Source organism: Rutilus rutilus, assembly GCF_951802725.1.
Source record: "Rutilus rutilus genome assembly, chromosome: 1".
In the NCBI taxonomy this organism is placed as follows: Eukaryota; Metazoa; Chordata; class Actinopteri; order Cypriniformes; family Leuciscidae; genus Rutilus; species Rutilus rutilus.
In genome coordinates, this window is record NC_140209.1 from 31968580 (window position 1) to 31991977 (window position 23398).

The 23398-nt window shown below is 36.7% G+C and overlaps 1 protein-coding gene across 9 annotated transcripts; it reads right to left on the bottom strand.

Moving 5' to 3' along the window:
• Positions 1-210: 210 nt before the first annotated feature.
• On the bottom strand, positions 211-22057 carry LOC311292948 (cell adhesion molecule CEACAM5-like). Of its 9 annotated transcripts, none has more exons than XM_084412784.1 (18): positions 22019-22057; positions 20708-20743; positions 19445-19717; positions 14131-14388; positions 13652-13924; positions 9135-9407; positions 4915-5172; positions 4429-4701; positions 4228-4356; positions 3742-3912; positions 3377-3658; positions 2888-3130; positions 2688-2801; positions 2092-2193; positions 1649-1705; positions 1400-1486; positions 1095-1151; positions 211-980 (listed from the first exon to the last, which is right to left on the bottom strand). In XM_084412784.1, the coding sequence occupies exons 1-18, from the start codon at positions 22047-22049 to the stop codon at positions 883-885; spliced, it is 3015 nt and encodes a 1004-aa protein (XP_084268910.1). In that variant the 5' UTR covers positions 22050-22057; the 3' UTR covers positions 211-882. The 9 variants fall into 9 exon arrangements, with proteins under 9 accessions (XP_084268910.1, XP_084268908.1, XP_084268909.1 ...); XM_084412782.1 differs by having other exon boundaries at positions 2688-2810; XM_084412783.1 differs by having other exon boundaries at positions 4915-5175.
• Between the last annotated feature and the right edge of the window lie 1341 nt (positions 22058-23398).

Genomic DNA, 23398 nt, shown 5'->3' on the forward strand with positions numbered 1-23398 from the left:
AACCTATTGCAATTAGAACTGTCTGGAATTAAAGTAATAGTATACATTTTCAAATGATAATACTATCATTAATATAACAATAATAACAATAACGTAGGCTAATTGAGAATATTTCGGTATGTTCGATAATATTGTATTAGTTAATGGACTGTATAAGAATATTTAAGTAAACATATAGGATATATTGATAAGAATATTGAAAGAAGTCTCTTATTCTTAAGGCAAATACATTTATTTGATCAAAAATACATTAAAACCAGTAATGTGAAATATTATTACAATAAAAAGAAAAACAAACGTTTGAATGGCAGTGTAGGCTATACAAAACTGAGAACAAATTTTCAAAAGCCTACTCTCAAAACCCTTTTTGTGTGTGTGTGTGTGTTTTGTGATTGCTAGATATACATTTTTAAGGCTGCATGTACAAAGAGCTATTTCTATCCAATAAAATATTTTGAGCATATGTAGAAAAATAGTTCACTATGTACATTTATGTTTAAAGACAACTTGCCCAGACATGGAAATCCCAGTTTTAACATTCTGTGATATTTCCATGACCATGGGAAGCTGTACACTACAAATACATTTAAAATCAAGGATGCAGAAATAAAAAAGGGAACTCGGTCCCTTACGCAACAGTCAGAAAAGAAATAGCCTTACACTGAATATTATGTTCCCTCAGTTGTCAAATGATAAGCTGCTGCCGCTGGTATTAACCAATATAAAAACACATGTGTGCTAAACAATACTAGCTTATTTCTAATGAATAATCAGCTCAATGCTTTTCAAATATTAACATGCATAGACTCTGAAGCACATGAAGGCTTACTAATGTTACAAAAAGTTCTGGTAAATCCATTGCCTTGATGATCTTGGTCTTTCTCAACCAACAGTAAACTCATCAGAATCCTGGGATTGAAAGTTTCTCCTCCGGGCATCTTTTTTAACCTGAGCATACGTCACATCACTAGATCCAGCATCTAAAAATATATCAGTGGATTCAAAATGCACATTTATCATTTTTATATACAGTTTTTAAATTACTTTCTTAGATTCTCAATCATGCATGTACATTTTCAGTGGTTAACACTCACTTTGATCCGTTTCCAGCTTCAGTTTAGAGTAAATGTCGTCACTCTCAGTGTTATTGCCTAGAAGATGCCAAGAGTTCATATCACTAGTGCTTACTATGGTATGAAAAATGGCATTATAACATGCTAAATAACACATAAATTATTACTATCATAATTTTACAGAGTGGATCATTTTATTTTAAAATGACTAGATGTTAGACCAAATTACCTTAAAATACACAATTTGCATGCAATGACCTTTTTGGATCAGATCAGTTTCACAAAATCATAAAATCATAAGAGCAGACACTTTTATTTTCATTTACCTTTGTTTGCTTTCTTTTTCTTCTGTTTCTTTGGAGATTTGAGTTCAATCTCAGCATATGTGATCTCAGTCGGCACACTTACACCGTCTACAATGAACAACAGAGAAAGATATAAGACACTTGGTTTAACTCGATTTGCTCTAAAAATGACTGTGATACAAAAAAAAGATGGATTTGATTTCCAATTTATTTAGAAAAGCACACTGACCTCATCATAATGACATAAAGTACCTTGGCATCATTAATTACCTGTGCTTATGTCTTTATTAGTATTTGTATCAACAGAGTCATAAATATGTGAAGTTCCTGTAATAAATTAATACATGAATTAATTTTCAATAATACATACATTTTTAAAACAGTATTATCTTATTTATGAAATCTTATAAATTCAATTCCACAGAGAAATACTATTTCATGCTGACACAAAAAAATAAAGCACTAGACATAATATTTCATACAGAAAATAAAATATATTTTGTTATGCAGTTTTTATCAAATAAAACCAAATGACAAGTTCAATTATGTATATGTAAGACCCAAAATATCATCTTAAACTTTAGAAGAGTGAAATATTATCTGTGAAATATGTCCTGTTAGTTAAAAGTTAAAAAGTTAAAAGTTAAAGCTAAGTGTCTTTTATCTCAGCTTGTAAAGATGTATGTATTAACGGGTAATGAGTAAAGACTGACCAGACAGCAGTGTCGTGTCTCCGGCTTCACTCTGGTTCTGCTCTGATTTCTGACTGATGTTCTGCTGTTGACTGACAGGAGACCGAGACTCAGATCTTACACCTAGAAGACACAAAATATTTGTGTATAATCTCTTTCATGTATTCATGTTTAAGAATGACAAGTTTTTATTTATTTATCACATTATGGTTGTATTTAAAACATTAATTTGCCTCACTGCCTGCTGTCTTCATAGGCAGAAAATAAAACCTGATAAATGACAAGTTTTTTACACATGTAACTCTGTATATCAAACAACTAGTGGACAAGATGGAGGACTCGCTGTTTCAATGAGTTTCACTGATTTCAATATAGATGACATAAATATTTATCAATACTTTTTAGTATTGAAGTAACAAATTATGGTTTCCCTGACCAGCTGAAATCTGCCCAGAAACCTTCTGAAACCAGCAAACATACCAGCTTTACCAGGTTTGGAAACCAGTGAGGACCAGAAAACCAGCTTAGACTGATGTAGTTTGGCAGCTCACAAGCGTTATGAACAAAGCTAGTGTCTGAGAATCTGTCACTGAATTTTAATATGTCAGATGATGAACCTTTGTTGTTTCTGTAGCGCCACAGGAGGACAATGAAGACAATAATCAAAACTGCAACAGTCAGTCCTGCAGTCACTCCAATTATCACAGGATTGAGGCCATTAGATCTGGAGGCTGGAGAAACTGAGATACATATATTTTACATCTACATGTAAATTATACAGGAACATTTCAACTGTGTTTATAGTTCTTACTCTCACCTCTGACTGAGATCCAGCTCTTGGGAGACTCTCCTCTCTCTGGGTGTTTGCAGTAGTAGAAACCCTCATGTGACTTTGAGACAGTAGGGATGATCATCTCTGTAGTTTGATTCTGGATGAGTGATCCATCTTTATAGAAATCAGCTCTGGGGTTTGATAGGGTTGTATATTGATATAAACAGCGTAGAGTCAGATTATCTCCTTCAGTCACAGGATGAACAGGACTCTCCAGAATCACACCAGCTACAGAAACACAGGAGACATGCAATATATGAACAAAATCGAATAATAAAAACAAGACAAAATAAAAAAGAACTTTATATTTTCCACTGCCCACATGGTTTCTGCTTTTAGTGTATTGCTATGATGGTCTGGCTGGTTGTTTACTGGTCAACGTCAGACTACAGTATATCCTGCTCTTGTTTAATAATCCTGTGTATTGATTGTAAACTGTCAGTGAAATGAATAAATACAGAAACACAGACTCACAGTGTACAGTGATATTAACAGGATGATAGTTCTCTCCAGATTCAGACTGACACCAGTAAACTCCAGTGTTTGATGGGACAGTGTATCTGATTGTACATGTAGATCCTGTTTGTGATCCCCACACTGATGATGAACAATCTTCCAGCCGCCCGCTGTCTGTGTATCTTCTCACTGTCCATCCATCAGAGTTACTCTGGTCCTCACAGCTCAGAGAGAGAGAGACATATGTGAAGTGTTGAGTTCTGCTGGGACTGATGATCAGAGACACTAGAGGAGAAACGCCTGACAAGACAATTACAGCTATAATTTGGAAATTGTCTTTATTAAAGATGAATCAATCATTTACTATATATATGTGAACTCACCAGTGACCCACAGTGGTTGTGTGTTGCTGTATGTTGTGTAAACGGCTGTTTTATCTCTCTCTGCTTTGCACACATAAACTCCTGTGTGTTTTATATCAGCAGAACTGACAGTGTATTTTCCTCCAGCTCCTCTGCTGCTGTCTGAGAGGAGCTCATAATCATTCCTGCTCCCTGTATAAAGTCAGAATGTGTATTTCATATAAATTACATTTTTAACAAAACTTAAACCTGAATACACTGGTTTACATTGGTGTAACTCAAATTACTCATTGCGTTTAAGTTGTTTTATTCAGGGTTTGATCAATGGCTCTTATGTTGTTACAGAGGAGTGACTGGTAATGAGGGATTGGGATCTCAAAGTTTCACTGCTTAGTGCCCATGGAAGTGTTGCCCTTAATACAGTCTGTGTCTGGTTTCAGACATATTAAATTATATATTTCACTTCAATAAACCCTGTTAATTCGGATGAAGCACATTATAACTGACCTGAGACAGTTACAGTGAACCAGCTGAATGTCCAGCCTGTAGAGGAGCCGTTAACCTCACAGATCAGAGTCACTGGATCTCCTTCAGTCAACCACTTCTGAGGAGAAACACTTAAAACTGCTCTGGGAACTGAAATAGAGACATCACTCATTAATAACATGTTAAACTTGTGTGTGTTTATGAAGAGATGATCAAACTCACCTGATACTGTCAGTGTAACTTCATCACTGCGTTGTGACCAGCGTGATCCTTCAGTCTCAAATCCATAACAGAAGTATTTACCTGAGTCAGACTCAGTAACAGAACTGAATCTGTGTTCCTGTCGTTCACTGATACCCACAAATGAACTTCCTTTATACCAGTTGTACCGCCAGCTAGTGACTCCTCCATCATATATGTCACATCTGAGAGTGACTGTCTCTCCTCTGAATACATGATGATCAGGTTTAATGGTCACTTTGGGTTTTGGTCTTTCTATATAATGACAAAAATAAACATTGAAAATAATGTGATAAATAATATAATAAAATAAATACAAATAATAAAATGTGCTGTTTTTTATTGTGCAAACAGTTACAAAATACTAAATCAAGTTAAATTGAAGTGTTGTTCTCTGTTTATTTAGTGTTTTATAAATCATTTTCATATAGTGTTCTCAGAGTTCATTATGAGAGGTAAAACACTTGCCATGTATTGTCACTGCTACTGGTTTACTGTAATGTGTGTTATATCCTCCTCTTCTTGCTCTGCATCTGTACTCTCCTCCATCAGAGACTTTCACACGACTGATTGTTTTAGTTTCAGCTTCAGAAGATTCAGTGTTTGAGTCTTTACTCCAGAGAAACTTCCATCCAGTTATTTTATCCAGCTCACATCTCAGAGTAACTGAGTCTCCAGTGAACACTGAACTCTGTGGCTCAACAGTCAGAGTTGGTTTGAGAAAATCTGCTAATATAAAATGATTGGGAATTTGGGAGCATGAGCTCTGAAACGTTTTCAACAGATGATCTCATTCTCTCACTGGTAAATTATTCATATATTTTGATTTCATAGACAATATAAGAAACATTACAGGTTCAAAAAAGTCAACATTATGGGACAATGCAAAAACTTAAAAGACAATAGAGGTTCAAAGCCACAATCTTTGTGTTAATAATCCAGAGCTCGACTCACAGTGTCACACCACCAACATCTACACCAGCAGTCAAAGAGACACACAATTCAACAAAGTTTTGTGCAGGTGCAGCAGTTCACATGAACATTTAAAATGATACAGTAGATGATAGTGTTGGTTAAACTGGTATAGTCTCTGACCAGTAGGTGGTGCTGTAACCAAACCTGCATCTGCTCAGATAAATGGACAGGCAAAGCTTTATTCATAGTATTAATTCAAAGAAGATCTTTGGGTTTGGAGGATATTTGGTCAATGATATAAAGAGGTATTTGTTCAATGTTGCACATGATGGATAAAAATGGCTGTTTTTGGAGTTATAGTGATTTCTTCACCCAATTCAATTTTAATTGTGAGAAAAAATATTAAATGAAAGTTATTAGAAGTATTCTTTTACTGATGATTAATATGTTTTTAAAAATAAATTAAAAAACATGTTCCATGCTCATTCCCAAGATATCTGGGTCTTAATTTAGGCAAAATAAAATATATTGATGAGGAGTGAGCACTAACAAGATTATAAGGAACTGACTTGTGAAGGAAAGCTATCCTGGTCATATGAGAAGAAATGAAATTTTTCAACAACTTAGTAGCAATTCAGTGAAGGAATTCAGAAGCAAATATCTTCTATTTCCCCATCTACCTAAACCTAAAGAAGTGCATTTTAAAATTGTGTGTGATATTTATCCAGACAAGGAATTTTTAAGATTAAAATTGAATGCGGATTCAAACACTTGCCAAATTTGTAATAATAATATTGAAACTTTTGATCATTCATTTATAAAATGACCTGTAATTCATTTAAAATGTAATTTGGTTAAAACTTTTTGGACTGAGGTATTTACTTGGTTAATATAAAACAAAAAAAGAACAATTTTTCCATCTATTACTTGGGATATGGTGAAAGCTGGAATACATTGTTGATAACTAGCCTATACTCATGTTAAAATATTTTATTCACAAATGCAAATGCACCACAGGCTAATGTCTTTAAAAAGCCCAACCACAAATATACTGAGGCCTTAAAATAATGAGAAGTTATAAAGCCAGGAAATTTAATTTTGTTTTCAAATTTGAATTTGTTTTCCTTCAGTGTATATGTATGAATGTAGCCATCAAGGGTGCGAAAGCAGAGTATAAAAGAGAGATTGAGGACCACTTCACACACAACAACTCTGGCAGATGTTCACACCACCCTCACCCGCCCCCAACAGACATGGACCCCCATTCATTATACAGGATGGAACACAGGGTGAGGAGTGTGCTCAGAGCTGTTAATATAAGGAAGGCTGCAGGCCCAGATGGAGTGATGGAAAGGGTGATCAGAGAATGTGCAGACCAGTTCTCTTCAGTCTTCACAAAGATCTTCAACCTGTCCCTGTCAACAGCCTCCAATCCATCTTGCCTGAAGTCAGCAACAGTTATCCCACTACTGAAGAAAATAGTCATCAGTGGTTTAACGATGTCTTCACAAAATCTTCTGGGCCGGCAGAATGAAAGTACCTAGCAGCCTATGAAGGAGTGAGACAGCTCTCAGATTTCATCAAAAATATCTTAATTTGTGTCCTGAAGATGAACGCAAGTCTTACGGGGTTGGAACAACATGAGGGTGAGTAATTACTGACAGAATTTTCATTTTTGGGTGAACTAACCCTTTAACGACTACCGCCCGGTTGCACTTACCCCAGTTATTATGAAGGTTTTTGAGAGGCTGGCTCAACAGCACATCAAAGCCAGCCTTCCAGACACCTTCAATCCACATCAGTTCACATTCAGAACCAATAGATCCACATCGCTACTGCCCTGCATACAGCATTGCTCCACCTAGAACGCCAAGGCAGCAATATGAGGATGCCTTTTATTGACTAGTTAAGTGTTCAAAACACAGTAATTCCTGACAGGCTGGCAGCCAAACTGCTGGACTTAGGTCTCTCCTCATCTATCTGTCTCTGGATTAAGGACTTCCTGACCAACCGCCCCCAGACGGTTAGGTTAGGTCCCCATTCCTCCTCCACCGTGATTCTCAGCACAGGTGCCCCACAAGGCTGCATGCTTAGTCCACTTCTCTACGTCCTTTACACTCATGACTGCACCCCAGCCCATTCTGCCAACACTATCATTAAATTCGCAGATGACACGACCATAGTTGGACTCATCTCAGGAGGAGACGAAGCAGCTTACAGAGATCAAATTCAGAGACTGACAGAATAGTGTGGGGTAAATAACTTGGCCCTGAATGCTTCTAAAACCAAAGAGATCATCATTGACTTCCAAAAGCTCAACACGAATCTCACACCACTGGACATTAGCGGGGTCTGCGTGGAGAGGGTTCCAGCCTTCAGATTCTTGGGCACGACCATCGCCGAGGATCTCTCCTGGAGCACAAACACCTCAGCAGTCAAAAAAAAAGCATAGCAGCGACTCTATTTCTTGAGGATTCTCAGAAAGAACCACCGACAAGAGCAGCCGCTAGTGTCTTTCTATCGTTGTTCCATCGAGAGTGTGATAACCTACTGCATCTCTATGTGGTGCACCAGCAGCTCAGCGGCAGATAAGAAAGTTCTCCAGAGAGTAATCAACTCTGCAAAAAACATCATTGGCTGCCCTCTGCCTTCCCTAAAAGAGCTTTACACTGCACGCCGTCTCAGAAGAGCAGGACACATTTTAAAGGATCCTTTCCATCATTTGTTTGAATTGCTGCCCTCTGGTAAACGTTTTAGGTCCATCAAATCGCGGATCAATAGACACAAGAACAGTTTTTACCCCAGTGCCATACGGGAGTTGAACACTGCCAGCACACACACACACACACACACACACACACACACACACACACACACACACACACACACACACACACACACACACACACACACACACACACACACACACACACACACACACACACACACACACACACACACACACACACACACACACACACACACACACACACACACACACACACTCATAAACTGAGAAATGCACCAATCTGACAGGGCATGTTATATCTCAACCTATACAAGGTTAACAACACCCTCTGTATATTTCAGTGTATATACATATATTGTTACATCTGCCTGTTTTCCCCCTGATGGCTCTTCTACACAGTGCAGATGTTAGTTGGGCAACAGGTGCATTCAATCCCTAATTAACTTATAATAGGTGTCAGTATAAAGACCTGAGTGACTTCAAGTGAGGGCTCTCTCACTTCTCTCCCGTTATATTTTTTTTAACTATTTCTTGCTTTTAATTTTTGTTTCTCTATTGTATCATGTATTATCAATAATTGGTAACACTTTATTCTGATGCTCCTCTTTAGACATTCAATTGACTATAATTAACTTTGCAAGTAGCCTATACATACAACTTATTCTACTAACCCTAAACTAACAGTCTACTAATACTCAACTAATACTCTAATGAAAGTTAGTTGACATGTAGGAGCTGTTTTACTCAGTCAACAGAATGTCTAAAGTCTGTAAGCACTTATAGTTGAAAAAAATTAAATAAAAATAATAAAAAGAACAAAAATCTGACTACTACAAAAAATACTACTTTTTAGGGTGTTATTTGGTAATGGATGTGAAAAATCCCAAAATCAGCCAGACTAGGTTTAAAGAACATGTGAGATAATTTTGGTTTAAAAATGTATCTTAATGTGAAGAAGCAAATCACTCATATAATAATAAAATGTTAAACTTGTGTGTGTTTATGAAGAGATGATCAAACTCACCTGATACTTTCAGTGTAACTTCATCACTGATGTTTGATCTGCGTGATCCTCCAGTCTCTGTCCCATAACAGGAGTATTTACCTGCGTCAGACTCAGTAACAGAACTGAATGTGTGTTCCTGTCGTTCACTGAAAGCACTGGTTGAACCGTCTTTATACCAGTTGTACCGCCAGCTGGTGACTCCTCCATCATATATGTCACATCTCAGAGTGACTGTCTCTCCTCTGAATACATGATGATCAGGTTTAATGGTCACTTTGGGTTTTGGTCTTTCTGTAGAAAGACAACAATAAACAATGAAAATAATGTGATAAAATTAATAAAAACAATAAATTGTGTTTGAACATTTGTATTGTAAAACACATAATCAGGTTAGATTGAAGTGTTGTTCTCCAGCATGATATGATAACTTTGTTAGGGTGTAATATATGATTATGGTTAAATTGAAAAATGATAATGGTGAAAATAAAAATCCAAGCAATAACTTTTGAGAGGCTTGGTATAACATATAATATATTTTACAATATTTGACTATTGAGATTTCAGAAATTTAAATGAGATCAGGATAAGTATCTTGTTTTTTAGTTCAAAGGGTTCAAAGTTATAAGTGTGGCCCTGTCCCAAATGTCACCATAAGCACTCGCGGTCTTCCTACAAGTCCTCACTTCTAGGGCGTATATCGACCGCAAAGGGGGCGCTCGTGAGCACCCTTCTGAAACTTAAAATGACAAATTGGACACCCGGCCTACGGTCTCTCATGGACTTAATGGACACACGTACGCGGCAGCCATTGTAATTCCACGAGACCAAAGCTGTGTCCCAATGTTGAAGGCTGCATCCTTCGAAGGACGCAGACTTCAAGGATGCAGCCTATGCGTCCTCTGAAGGACGCACCATGTAGCCTTCGTAGGATTTCCTAATTGTGCAACCAGGTGTTCCCGATCACCGCTCCTGGCGCCAAGCAACGGTGCGAGAGGACAGCTGCCGTAGGGCCTACTATCCTGATCATTCATTTTGATAACTGAGTAAACAGCTATGGAGCCAGAATTGGCTATTGTCATTTTTATGTTTTATATTTTACTGGAGGTCATGGTGTGCCCCGGCGCTGCCGGATCATGTATTTTCGGTTTAGCCCTGTTTGAATACAAAACCCAATTTAATATAAAAAGTCCAGTATTTCTCGCGCTCGTCATCTGCAGCTGTCACGGTTGCCAGGCGACAAGAACAATCCTTCGTAGGCTAGACCGGTCCGAGCGCTTCAGATGCGCCCTTTGATATAGGACGCTGCTGTAGTTAGCAACAATTTGTTAATATTGTGACAATAAGCCTACATTTTGTTACTTTAATTTTCGGAACTGCATATTTCGTTAAGTATTCACTTACAAATGTGAAGTAACCTGAAGTACTTTTTTCCCTCACATCTCAATGTGATTACATTACACTACACAAAAGTATATAATGTAACAACCAGATATTACTGTATATTGAAAATATACAGAAGTAAAATGCAACATAGCCTACGCAGTAATGCAGTAGTAGCCTAATATAAATGCAGTAGTTATTAAAAGTACTTAGTAGTACTTTAAAAGTACTTTTCAGAAAGCCGTCGATTGAATCAGCCCTGCAAACCTGTTGGTAGACAACTTAGTGGATAGTGGAAATATGCACTCAAACGCTCTGGAGACCATCCCAGATGATGTCCCACCAGCAGGAGGCCTTAGGGGCAGCCCATCCCGGTCCAGCAGCTCAGCTCAATAGAGTCTACATCATTTTTGTCTTATTTTATGTATTGTAAAATTAAATGTTTGTTGATTTTGATGTTTAACGTATTTTGTACATAGTTGGAAAAAGTACTTTAATGTAGCCTAAAGAACAAATGATTTTCATTTACCAATTTTATTTGAAAAAATAAAAAGGTATAGAATTTGTTTCATGCAGAAAGTATTACTGTCATTACAAAAATAAACAATGTCCAGAACAATTTATTCTCTTTTATTTACACGAAGTTGCATAAAAATAAATGTACATAATTTTTCTTTAAAAAAATAAAAGTTAAAAAAGTTAAACAAGAATATGTAGAAAATATATATATATATTCAATCATTCTCTCAAGAAGAGAAAACAGCCTGTCCATCCTCTTCCTTCTTTCCTGTGCACTCCTCGCCTCTGCCTCCCTCTGTAGTTGCATTTCTTCTGATCAAGTCCAAAAACTCGTCCTGTCTCGCCGCCTTTGTGCTGCTGCTGCCCCTGGCTCCTCCTCACCGTGGGCACCCACTACTGAACTCGGCCCTGGTGTGTCCTCAGGGATTAAGGCGATGAGGACAGGGGGGTTGGTGGTGCAATGCCTCTGTCCCAACATCTCATCCATGAGGACAAACCAGGGCCAAGTTTCAGCAGTGGGTTTCCCACTCACACCCTCTCCTGTCCCAGGACACTTGCAATCCTAAAGGCAGAGCAAATGACCCATGGCTTGTTAACAACAACAGGACAATACATTTCAGCAAAGATGTGTGTATTACTTTTCTTTAATATATATATATATAGACCCATTTTTTTCCTGAATTGTTCTAAAAAAGCAGAAAAGGGTACTTAACACAGAGGAGCAATCTTAAGTGCATTGTTAACACTGCAAAATATGACACATCAACATGCATACAAAATACTTAAGAAATCATATTTCTGTATACTAAAATTTGGTTAAAACCACATAGCTTGCATGACAGCACTACAAAAACACATAAAAGTGAAACCCCATTGCCTTATCTACTGCTTTTCTTATTGTTTTGGGCTTTATTGGGTGAGTGATATTTCTTATAATACACAAGTGCAAATATTACAAATAGGTGGTTAAACTAATAACGTTATTACCACAAGTTTTGCCTAAAACTACCTGATAAATGAAGCCACGCAATGGTGACGAAGGAGTTAAGAAGAAGTTTATAAGAAATTTTAACTCTGGTTTCGCTAGCTATTTGAGTAAATGAAAACATAATACTTACATTTAAATGTGAATTTGCTGTCCACCACCGAACTCTAGTCTCGGCCGCCTTTAAAAATAAATAAATAAATGCTGTCTTCAACGGCGCGCAATGACTTATGGGGTAGAATAGGCCGCTAAGTGTCCATTTATGTATCCTTCTTTTCATGGGGAAACGAAGGGTGCATTTGGCCTCGCTTTTGAATCAGGGAAGCCTTCGTCGCGGCGCGATGACGCAACCGGCCTTCGAATACGGCCTTCGAAGGATGGAGAATTGAATTGGGACAGCCTTCATCGAGCCGCGGTGACGCAATCGGCCTTCAAATGCGACCTTCCAAGGATGCAGCCTTTGAATTGGGACGTCCTTCGTCGCGCCGCGGTGACGCAATCGGCCTTCAAATACGGCCATCCGGCCTTCAAATACGGCCTTCGAAGGACGCAGCCTTCACTTTGGGACACAGCTCAAAAGTGCATATGAAGTGTATGTTGTATATGAAGTTGTATGGGGGCGGAGCCTGATTATTCCCAACACCTGAGGCCTCTGCCTATTTAACAGCTACTGGTGCCACTTCACCTGGACCTTCAGGAACCAGTAGTGGTTTTAGAGTTTGTTTTTCTTCTGTACAGGATAAAAACCACCAACAACTGTTTTCCTGAAGTCGCTCCAGGTGAAGAGCCACCAACAGCTCTTAAAGGGATAGTTCACACCAAAATGAAAATTCTGTCATTAATTATTCACCCTCGACATGTCGTTCCAAACCCGTAAGACCTTCGTTCATCTTCAGAACACAAATGAAGATATTTTTAATGAAATCCAAGAGCTTTCTGACCCCTTCAGAAACAGCAACACAATGACCACTTTTTAATGCCCAGAATGGTAGTAAAGATATCGTTAAAATTGTCCATGTGACTACAGTAGTTTAACCTTAAGTTTATGAAGCGACGAGAATACTTTTTATGTGCAAAAAACAACAACAAAAATAAGAGATCAGCGCTTTGGCCGTGAGCAGTGAGCAGCACGACTTATGCATGTGATGCTGACACACAGGAGCTGGCCAATGACGAGGCGGCGTTCTGACGTAGGACCCTGAAGCGCTGCACTGTGTTTACTATGTGAACAGCGTTAGAGTCTGACACGGATGAGAAGAAATTGTTGAATAAAGTCATTATTTTTGTTTTGTTTTTGCACACAAAAAGTATTCTCGTCGCTTCATAACATTAAGGTTGAACCAGTCACATGGACTATTGTAATGATATCTTTACCACCTTTCTGGGCCTTGAAAGCGGTCATTGCGTTGCTGCTTTTGGAGGAGTCAGAAAGCTCTCAGATTTCATCAAAAATATCTTATTTTGTGTTCTGAAGATGAACGAATAAAATTGAAGCCACACATATTTGCTTGACCGATACAAGTCTGAACACTTCTGTGTCATAATCAACCACTTATGTGGTGGAGAAACACTTAAAACTGCTCTGAAAAGCAATCACTCATTAATAACATGTTAAACTTGTGTGTGTTTATGAAGAGATGATCAAACTCACCTGATACTGTCAGTGTAACTTCATCACTGATGTTTGATCTGCGTGATCCTTCAGTCTCTGTCCCATAACAGGAGTATTTACCTGAGTCAGACTCAGTAACAGAGCTGAATGTGTGTTCCTGTCGTTCACTGAAAACACTGGTTGAACCGTCTTTATACCAGTTGTACCGCCAGCTAGTGACTCCTCCATCATATATGTCACATCTCAGAGTGACTGTCTCTCCTCTGAATACACGATGATCAGGTTTAATGGTCACTTTGGGTTTTGGTCTTTCTGTAGAACAAAAATAATAAACACTGAAAATAATGTGATAATTAATATAATAAAATAAATACAAATAATAAAATGTGCTGTTTTTTATTGTACGAACAGTTACAAAACACTAAATAAAGTTAAACTGAAGTGTTGTTCTCTTATTGTCTTATAAATCATTTTCATATAGTGTTCTCAGAGTTCATTATGTGAGGTAAAACACTTGCCATGTATTGTCACTGCTACTGGTTTACTGTAATCTGTGTTATATCCTCCTCTTCTTGCTCTGCATCTGTACTCTCCTCCATCAGAGACTTTCACAGGATTGATTGTTTTAGTTTCAGCTTCAGGAGATTCAGTGTTTGAGTCTTTACTCCAGAGAAACTCCCATCCAGTTATTTTACCCAGCTCACATCTCAGAGTGACTGAGTCTCCAGTGAACACTGGACTCTGTGGCCGTACAGTCAGAGTTGGTTTGGGAAAATCTGTTGTGAATTTGGGAGCATGAGCTCTGAAAGGTTTTCAACCAATGATCTCATTCTCTCACTGGTAAATTATTCATATATTTTGATTTCATAGACAATGTAAGAAAAAAGGTCAACATTATGGGACAATGCAAAAACTTAAGACAATAAAGGTTCAAAGTCACAATCTTTGTGACTTTGCAGGTGCAGCAGTTCACATGAACATTTAAAATGATACAGTAGATGATAGTGTTGGTTAAACTGGTATAGTCTCTGACCAGTAGGTGGTGCTGTAACCAAACCTGCATCTGCTCAGATAAATGGACAGGCAAAGCTTTATTCATAGTGTTAATTCAAAGAAGATCTTTGGGTTTGGAGGATATTTGGTCAATGATATAAAGAGGTATTTGTTCAGTGTTGCACATGATGGATAAAAATGGCTGTTTTTGGAGTTATAGTGATTTCTTCACCCAATTCAATTTTAACTGTAAGAAAAAAGATTAAATGAAAGATTAAATGTTTTCCCTAGACGTCGGTTTTCTTTTGATTGTTTAATAATTGTTTGCTTGGTTTGTAAATAAATTGGTTTATAGTTAAAGCATTTGTTGTTTGCCTGTTTTATGCTGCGGTCGTAACAATATACACTATATTATTTAAACTGGGTTACATTCTGTTGCACTTACCTCTCTTTTCATTGTGTGCAATATCATGCTGTATTACTGCTTATGTGCAATATTTGACTGTCGCCTTGCTTGCACTGGTTTTTTGTGTGTATTGTTTTATATTGTCTTTGCGTTGCCTTAATTTTGGCATATTGTTTATGTTGTATTTTACTGTATATTGGTTATTACTGGTTATTAAGACAACAATAAACAATAAAAATAATGTGATAAAATGAATAAAAACAATAAATTGTGCTGTTTTTAGTGTGTGAACAGTTGTATTGTAAAACACATAATCAGGTTAGATTGAAGTGTTGTTCTCCAGCTGTTACAGTAATTTATTCTGTCTTATCAAATTATTTGTGCAATATAAAAGCAAAATACTGCACAGTCAGAGTTGGTTTGGAAATATCTGTCAGTATAAAACTGGCAAAAACCTTGAGTAGTGAACGTATTTTAGCAGACGATCTCGTCCTCTTATAGTTCAATCCACTATCCCGAAGTGCAGCAGTTTACTTGAAAAAGAGCTGCAGAGATTAATTACATTATGATATGATAACTTTGTTAGGGTGTAATATATGATTATGGTTAAATTGAAAAATGAATAAAAAAAATACAAATCCAAGCAATAACTTTTGAGAGGCTTTGTATTTAACAATCAAATGAACCAATTTTGTCAAAAAAAAAAAAAAGAAAAAAAAAAGGAGAAGCAAAGAGAAAAAAGTTGAGACTATTGAGATTTCAGAAATTTAAATGAGATCAGGATAAGTATCTTGTTTTTTTAGTTCAAAGGGTTCAACGTTATAAGTGTGGCCCTGTCCCAAATGTCACCATAAGCACTCGCGGTCTTCCTACGAGTCGACCGCAAAGGGGGCGCTCGTGAGCACCCTTCTGAAAATGATCAATTGGACACCCGGCCTACGGTCTCTCATGGCAGCCATTGTAATTCCACGAGACCAAAAGTGCATATGAAGTGTATGTTGTATATGAAGTTGTATGGGGGCGGAGCCTGATTATTCCCGACACCTGAGTCCTCTGTCTATTTAACAGCTGCTGGTGCCACTTCACCTGGACCTTCAGGAACCAGCAGTGGCTTTAGAGTTTCTTTTTCTTCTGTACAGGATGGTGAGTTCGTTCTTTTGTGTTTGTTATTTTTCTCGGGAGTTAGGAAAGTTTTATCTCTGAGCTGCAGTTTAGATTAGTTAGCTCACCTGTCCTTATTTAACTTGTGTATGTTGATATTTTCCTTGCTTATTTTAAACAAGGACTAGTGAGCTAAGTAATTTAAACTACAACTTAAAACTTTCCTTACTCCTGAGAAAAATAACCGACACAAAAGTATCTTCTGGGTCGGGTTACTTGCCTATGCGTTCCCTCTATTCTAATATAACTAAACAAACAAAAACTCACCATCCTGTACCGAAGAAAAACAAACTCTAAAACCACCAACATTTTTTCCTGAAGTTGGTCCAGGTGAAGAGCCACTGACAGCTCTTAAAGGGATAGTTCACCCCAAAATTAAAATTCTGTTATTAAAGCAACACCAAGTAACTTTTGCTCTCGGGGTCCCCCTACAGTTGGGAAACAGTATTGTCTTCTACTACTGTCCTAAAATCTGTCATGGTTACACCAGGGGATACACGTGCATTTGTTGACAAGCCGATATCCCCGAACTCTGCAGAAGGAGTTCTCACGTCTTGGGCAGACTGCCTGCGTTACGTGTGAAATGTCTTCATCCCAGGTACAGTGGCATATATTTCAGCATGTCATATGAATATAATTTCATGGGTTTTATCACTATCGCGCCTCACACTGGCAGGGCTTATATACTCAGAGAACAGACACTGCACTAGTGTTAAACACATCTTCCCCATGAACAACACAAAGTAAATACATTCGCACATAACACACACACACAGGTCTGTTAACTTAAGCAAAACTTTTAATAAGGTAGCCTAATCTAATATTTTTCTGACTAACAAATTACTGACACAGTAAAGGGTAGATTTAAATAAAGAAAAACTAAATTTAAATAAAGAAAAAACTAAATTTAAATAAAGGAAAAAAAAAATTTAATAAAGAAAAAAAAACGAAATTTAAATAAAGAAAAACGAAATTTATTTAAATAAAGAAAAATGAAATTTATTTAAATAAAGAAAAACGAAATTTAAATAAAGAAAAAACGAAATTTAAATAAAGATAAAAACGAAATTTAAATGAAGAAAAACGAAATTAAGTTAAATTAAAAACGAGATTAATTTAGATAATAACGGGTAAAAAGCTTAATACATTTTGTTTCTATTATTCTATTTTCCACAATGTCAAAGCAATGCAGCTTGCCCAAAATACAAGCTCAGGCACGCACTTCTGTCCACACACACTCCGCTGTTCTGCGCTCTAGCCAGAGAATACTCCCGTTGCTGGAACACTTTAGGCCAAGAAGAAGCAAATATATTTATTAAGTATAACGAGGTTGGGTTCCTTCAGCTGTCCATCGTATTAAAATGTCTAGGCTATATAAGATAATTGTAAAAAAAAGAGTAATGTATTTCGTCAGATTTTATAGTGTTGAATATATTCAAGCGCGAATCGAGGGGGATGCCAGGTGTGCAAAAACAACAACAACAACAACAAAAAAACTTGCTTGCAAGAATGTAGCCTCTACCAAACTTGTACACACCGTTTAGACATAGGCTTACTTCTGACTTTTTTTTTTTTTTGTCTGTTGCTGCTTTGGCCATGACAAAAACATACGCACGAAAGCCGGAAAACAAACGCTGGTTGGTCTCTCACGTCCGAATTTGAGGAAGTGGTGGGGGAAGTGACGTATGCCGTAAAGCAGTCGAATTTTGTAGTTCTTTTTGTGCTCAGATAACCCCGAAGTTACGTAGTGCCATAGGGGAGCGCAGGGCACAACATAACACGGGGCTAGTTGTAACACGCTTGTTTTAAATACTTCCGCACATGCTTGGATGATGAAACCGTGTATTTACTAGTTGCCATATCAACACTAAAAAAAAAATCCGCCAAAATATTTTTTTTTTTGGAAGATATCCATAGACATTTATTAAACCATAGCAAAAGTACATTTCTTACTTAAGTTAATTTTTCATCTCTATTTTTTGTGTTTATTTAAAATGAGACAAATCTGATATTATTTTAATCTCCAATATGTTATTTAGCAGTTGAGATAGTTCTTTAATGCTTCGCTAACTAGCAGAAGACACTAGCAGGGTTTAAATCCCAGTTGTGCAGGCGGGGGCATGTTGTAACACTGCGTTACAATGTGCCCCTATTAGAAATATGCTATTATATTCTATACTTTTATTAATTTTATTGAGAAAACGTGAGAAAAAGGTGAATAAAGACTGAGAGTCAATGTTCAGAAATGACTAATTATTTATTTGTTTTGAACTATGTTGTATAGCTGTGTTTTCATGTGTTCGTAGTCAAAACTCAAAAATGAGTTTATATTTAATTATTAAAAATTGCCATTATTTTATATGAAAAGGTTTTTTAATTGTATTTTATTTAGAAAATATTTTAGTTTGTTTTGTATATATTTTTTATTAGATCAGATAACATTTTAAGCTGTCATATGTTATGTTACAATGTGCCCCTCGCATGTTACAATGTACCCCACCTATGGGGCATGTTGTCACATTTCACTTCCATTCTTTCGGGGTATATCAAGAAAAAAGTATATAATAAAACAAAAACACATAATTGTACTAGACATGTGGGAAATTAATGTGGGAAAAAATAAATACTCTGAACCATAAGTAGATTTACACAAACTGAGAAAGTCAAAAAGCGTTACTTTGTGCCCCGCTCTCCCCTACCGTCAGGCTATGGCAGACGTGTCATTCAACCTATTGTAAGTGATGTACCATCACAAGGGTCTTGGAAATATATTATGAAGGTTGAAAAAATACATAGTGTTGCTTTAATTATTCACTAATTATTGTGATGCTGACACACAGGAGCTGACACATTCTGACGTAGGACCGCTGCACTGTGTTTACTATGTGAACAGCGTTAGAGTCTGATACGGATGAGAAGAAATTGTTGAATAACGTCATTATTTTCGTTTAGTTTTTGCACACAAAAAGTATTCTCGTCGCTTCATAACATTAAGGTCACAATCACATGGACTATTTTAACAATATATTTTATACCTTTCTGGGCCTTGAAAGCGGTCTCGAATTTCATAAAAAATATCTTATTTTGTGTTCTGAAGATGAACAAAGAAAATTGAAGCCACACATATTAGCTTGACCCCTAAAAATCTGAACACTTCTGTGTCATAACCAACCACTTATGTGGAGGAGAAACACGTAAAACTGCTCTGAAAAGAAATCACTCATTAATAACATGTTAAACTTGTGTGTTTATGAAGAGATGATCAAACTCACCTGATACTGTCAGTGTAACTTCATTACTGTGTTGTGATCTGCGTGATCCTCCAGTCTCTGTCCCGTTACACGAGTATTTACCTGAGTCAGACTCAGTAACAGAACTGAATGTGTGTTCCTGTCGTTCACTGAAAACTCTGGTTGAACCGTCTTTATACCAGTTGTACCGCCAGCTAGTGACTCCTCCATCATGTATGTCACATCTGAGAGTGACTGAGTCTCCAGTGAACACTGAACTCTGTGGCCGTACAGTCAGAGTTGTTTTGGGAAAATCTGTCAATATAAAGTCAGTGTGAGCATGAGATGTGAACGGTTTTCAGCAGATCTCATTCTATCACTGGTAAATCATTAGTGCATTTTTATTTCACAAACAATGTAATAGAGCCGCCAGCAGCAATTACTGGAACAAACAAGGTGAACATTCACTCAGCGCAATGCAAAGAGTTAAAGGACAAGAGAGGTGTAAATACCCCCCTATGTGGAGTTGAAACCCACATCCTTTAGGTTAGTAGCCCTGAGCTCAACACAGTTTCACACCACCTACATCCACACCAGCAGTCAGAGACACACACATCAGTTACTAAAGGGTTACAAATTGTCATTGTTGTTCAAATGACTTTGTTGTTGCAGGTCCAGCAACTCTAATCATTTTTATTAAATCTGTAGACAAATGTCAAAAGATATTTTATATTTCTAAATTCTGCATAAAAACAGGTTGGAGGTTATCCTGACTTTAAGAAGTTATTTAAGATGATTTAAAATATATATATATTTTTTTTTTTTCAGGAACATGAATAGGATAATTATTAAATTATTAAACACTTTATTTTAAGGTGACGTAGTTACATGTTACTGCATGTGTTTACTATAGCAATAACAGTAAATTATGTATAATTACATGCAAATAACCCTCAACCAAACCCTAATCCTTCCCTAACCCTATAGTACATGTAGTTACTTAATATTACACAGTACTTATAGAATTACACTGTAACAATGACACCTTAAAATAAAGTGTGACCCTTTTTAGTATAAACAAATTTTGTCTTAAGAAGAACCTTAAAAAGAAAGATAAGAACATTCTTAAGAATTTTTTTTGTCAATACAAAATATTATTATCTTTTTTTTTTTCTTATGGTAGAAAATAAGAAGAAAATAGCAGTTAAGAAGAATTGTATTCTTAAGATTGTTTCATGAATCCGGCCCCTGGTTTGTAACAGAATCACACATTTGTGATGAAATTTATGAATCAAATTCACTCACCTTGAGTGTATCCAGACTGGAAGTTTGAAATCAGCACTAAAAACACAAAGTAAAATAAATAAATAAAAAACTCATGAAATATTGTGTATTTTAAATAAAGATCATCAAACTCTGTTGATTAACCTGTTTCTTTTCTTCTTTTTTTTCTTTTCTGTGGAATCTTACTGTGAAGTAACCGGCTGTGTTTCTCTTAGGAGTCTCTGGATGTCTTTTGTTTGTAAATTAGCTTTAGGTATAAAGGTCTGTCCCACAGACAGATATTTGGGTTCAGACTCTCTGAAGACAGACTAACATCATTGCTGAAGAATGTGCTGCTCTGATACCTTCAGTAAATTCTTCTCTCCACAAGAGCTTATTTTATGTATAAGAGAAATCGACTACACTGGCAAGCCACCAAAGTGACAGTTCAGCCAAATACAGGATAATCTGACAATTATTACTCTGTGAACATGGAGCTGATTGACTTTCTATTATACTTTACACATAAAAATGTCACTCTTGCATGTTTCTCAGCTTCACAACACAGAAATGTTTAATTTCTCTTTAAGTCTTTCTTCTAATTTGTAGATCTAGTGGCTCCTGGATGAGTGTTTCTGTAAAAACCTTTCTAGAGTCTGAAAACAGTGACAATAAATGAAGTTCCTAAACGCAAGTTAGGGAGGAGTGAGCCCATCTAATCTTTCAATCAACAGCCTGAGTATATAAGCAGCCGCTTACCTCTCTCTTGCATCAGCTGTTCCAGTATCCCTCCACCTCCCCAAACTCCACCTTCATCTCAGGTACCTTGCCCTTCAATTATCATATCCTACTTTTAGCCACTGGGGGGGTATATCAAAGCTCGAGTTGAAGCTGCTTCATCGAGCCCCTCTTCAGTGGACAGCAAGCCAAATAAGTTTAACCTAATATCTTAAAGATTTTATGGGCAAACAAACTCGTTAATAACAATTAACTCATATAAACTCTTACTAACTGCATACTAGTGAACATCTAAAGACTAACTAGTGAATATCTACCTAGTGCATCTCGACAGCAAACTGTACAAAACTAACCAACAGAAATGATTCTGCAAACACCATGACAAAGCATTAAACCGAGTGAGTGAACAAACAGACTGACCCAAACACAACAGAGTGCATTTCTCTTTCACAAACAGCACTAACTGCACACTTCTCTCAAACTCGTCTTTCACTCATATATCATGAACTAGAGCTGGATCTGAGAGCATGAAAAGAAAAAAACAGAAAAACCCACCAGGAACACAATCCTATTCATAATATAAGTGCAATTATTTTCAGAGGAAATAATACTCACAGAGCAGAAGAGGGAGTTGACTGAGCTCCATACTGACTGAATAATGACTGACGGTTAAAGACAGACTGAGTTAAAGCCTCAAGACTTCCTGTCAGATCTTTAGGAACATAATGAGAGATTAAAGAAGACATACAAATGTACCTCATGTGTTACAGAAAACCTTTTTAAGAAGTTGATAATCTTGTAACACATTTTCAAAAATGTCACGCAAGTTTCCTACTGAAATGTTGTGAACAGCATAAATTTGTATATTCTTGTGTGTTTAATGGAAACGGAATCATAACTTTGATGGATCTTTATTGTAATAATGTTATCATATGTATTCATAACTTTATAAGTTTACAGCTGCTGTTCCTCCCACACTGGTTAATGCCACTGATCTGAAAGAGAAGAAACCAAACCACAATAAAGGTGTCAAACTTTGGCACTGATATATACCTCTGACAAGTTTAATATTCATACACCAAGACAACGGATGTAACAACTTTAATGCTTGTTCCTCTTAATTTAGTGAATTCAGCTTCTGTACGATTCAAATAACAATTTTGTTAGTACTTTTGAGAAAGTAACTTTTGAAAAATAAATAAATAAATATAATTTTTGTCTTATACTGTCCTCAGCAGTCATTTCAATTCTTGCCAAAGGTCATAAGTCTTATTGTCATTTGCACATTTTTCATATGGTGGAAACTGGAAGACTGAAGTTTGTAAGACAGGCTATGAACGCAAACAAACAACAACAACAACAACAAGCACCTCAATGTCAAAAACAAAAGTGCAATACAAGAGTCATTAGAGTCATTCATTTGGGAATCAATCTGCACTAATCACACTGTATGATTTACTTAACACTCAGCTATTGTTCATTTGGGGGTCACACTTCTGTTGTTCACAGTCAAAAGCGTCCGAACACCTGAAATGGTTTTTTTTTTTTTTTTTTTTTAAATCAACAATATTTTTTGTTGAATAATATTTAGATTTTGAGAGAATTTCATGGTACTAATTCATATTTATGCAATAAATAGTATTCATAATAATTATCATTTTTCACATTGAATATAAATATAAGTCAATATAAATATAATACAATATTGTCACGGAGTCAACATCACCAACACCATATAGTCACCACACCCACAGCACCACATTGTCTGGTCTCGTCATTCCTCACCGAAAGACTTACCTGACTCTTCCTTCGACAATACTTACCTCTTTGATGCCGTTCTTCTACCAAAGCTCTGATCCAGTCCGCCTTCGTCTGTCTTCTGTCCTGATCTTCCTCATCTACCAAAACCAGATAAGAGACTCAGTCAACCCAGCCACCAGAGCTCTACTTTAGTCTTCACCCACTCACCTGCTCTTCTGCTGAATAATATCTTGT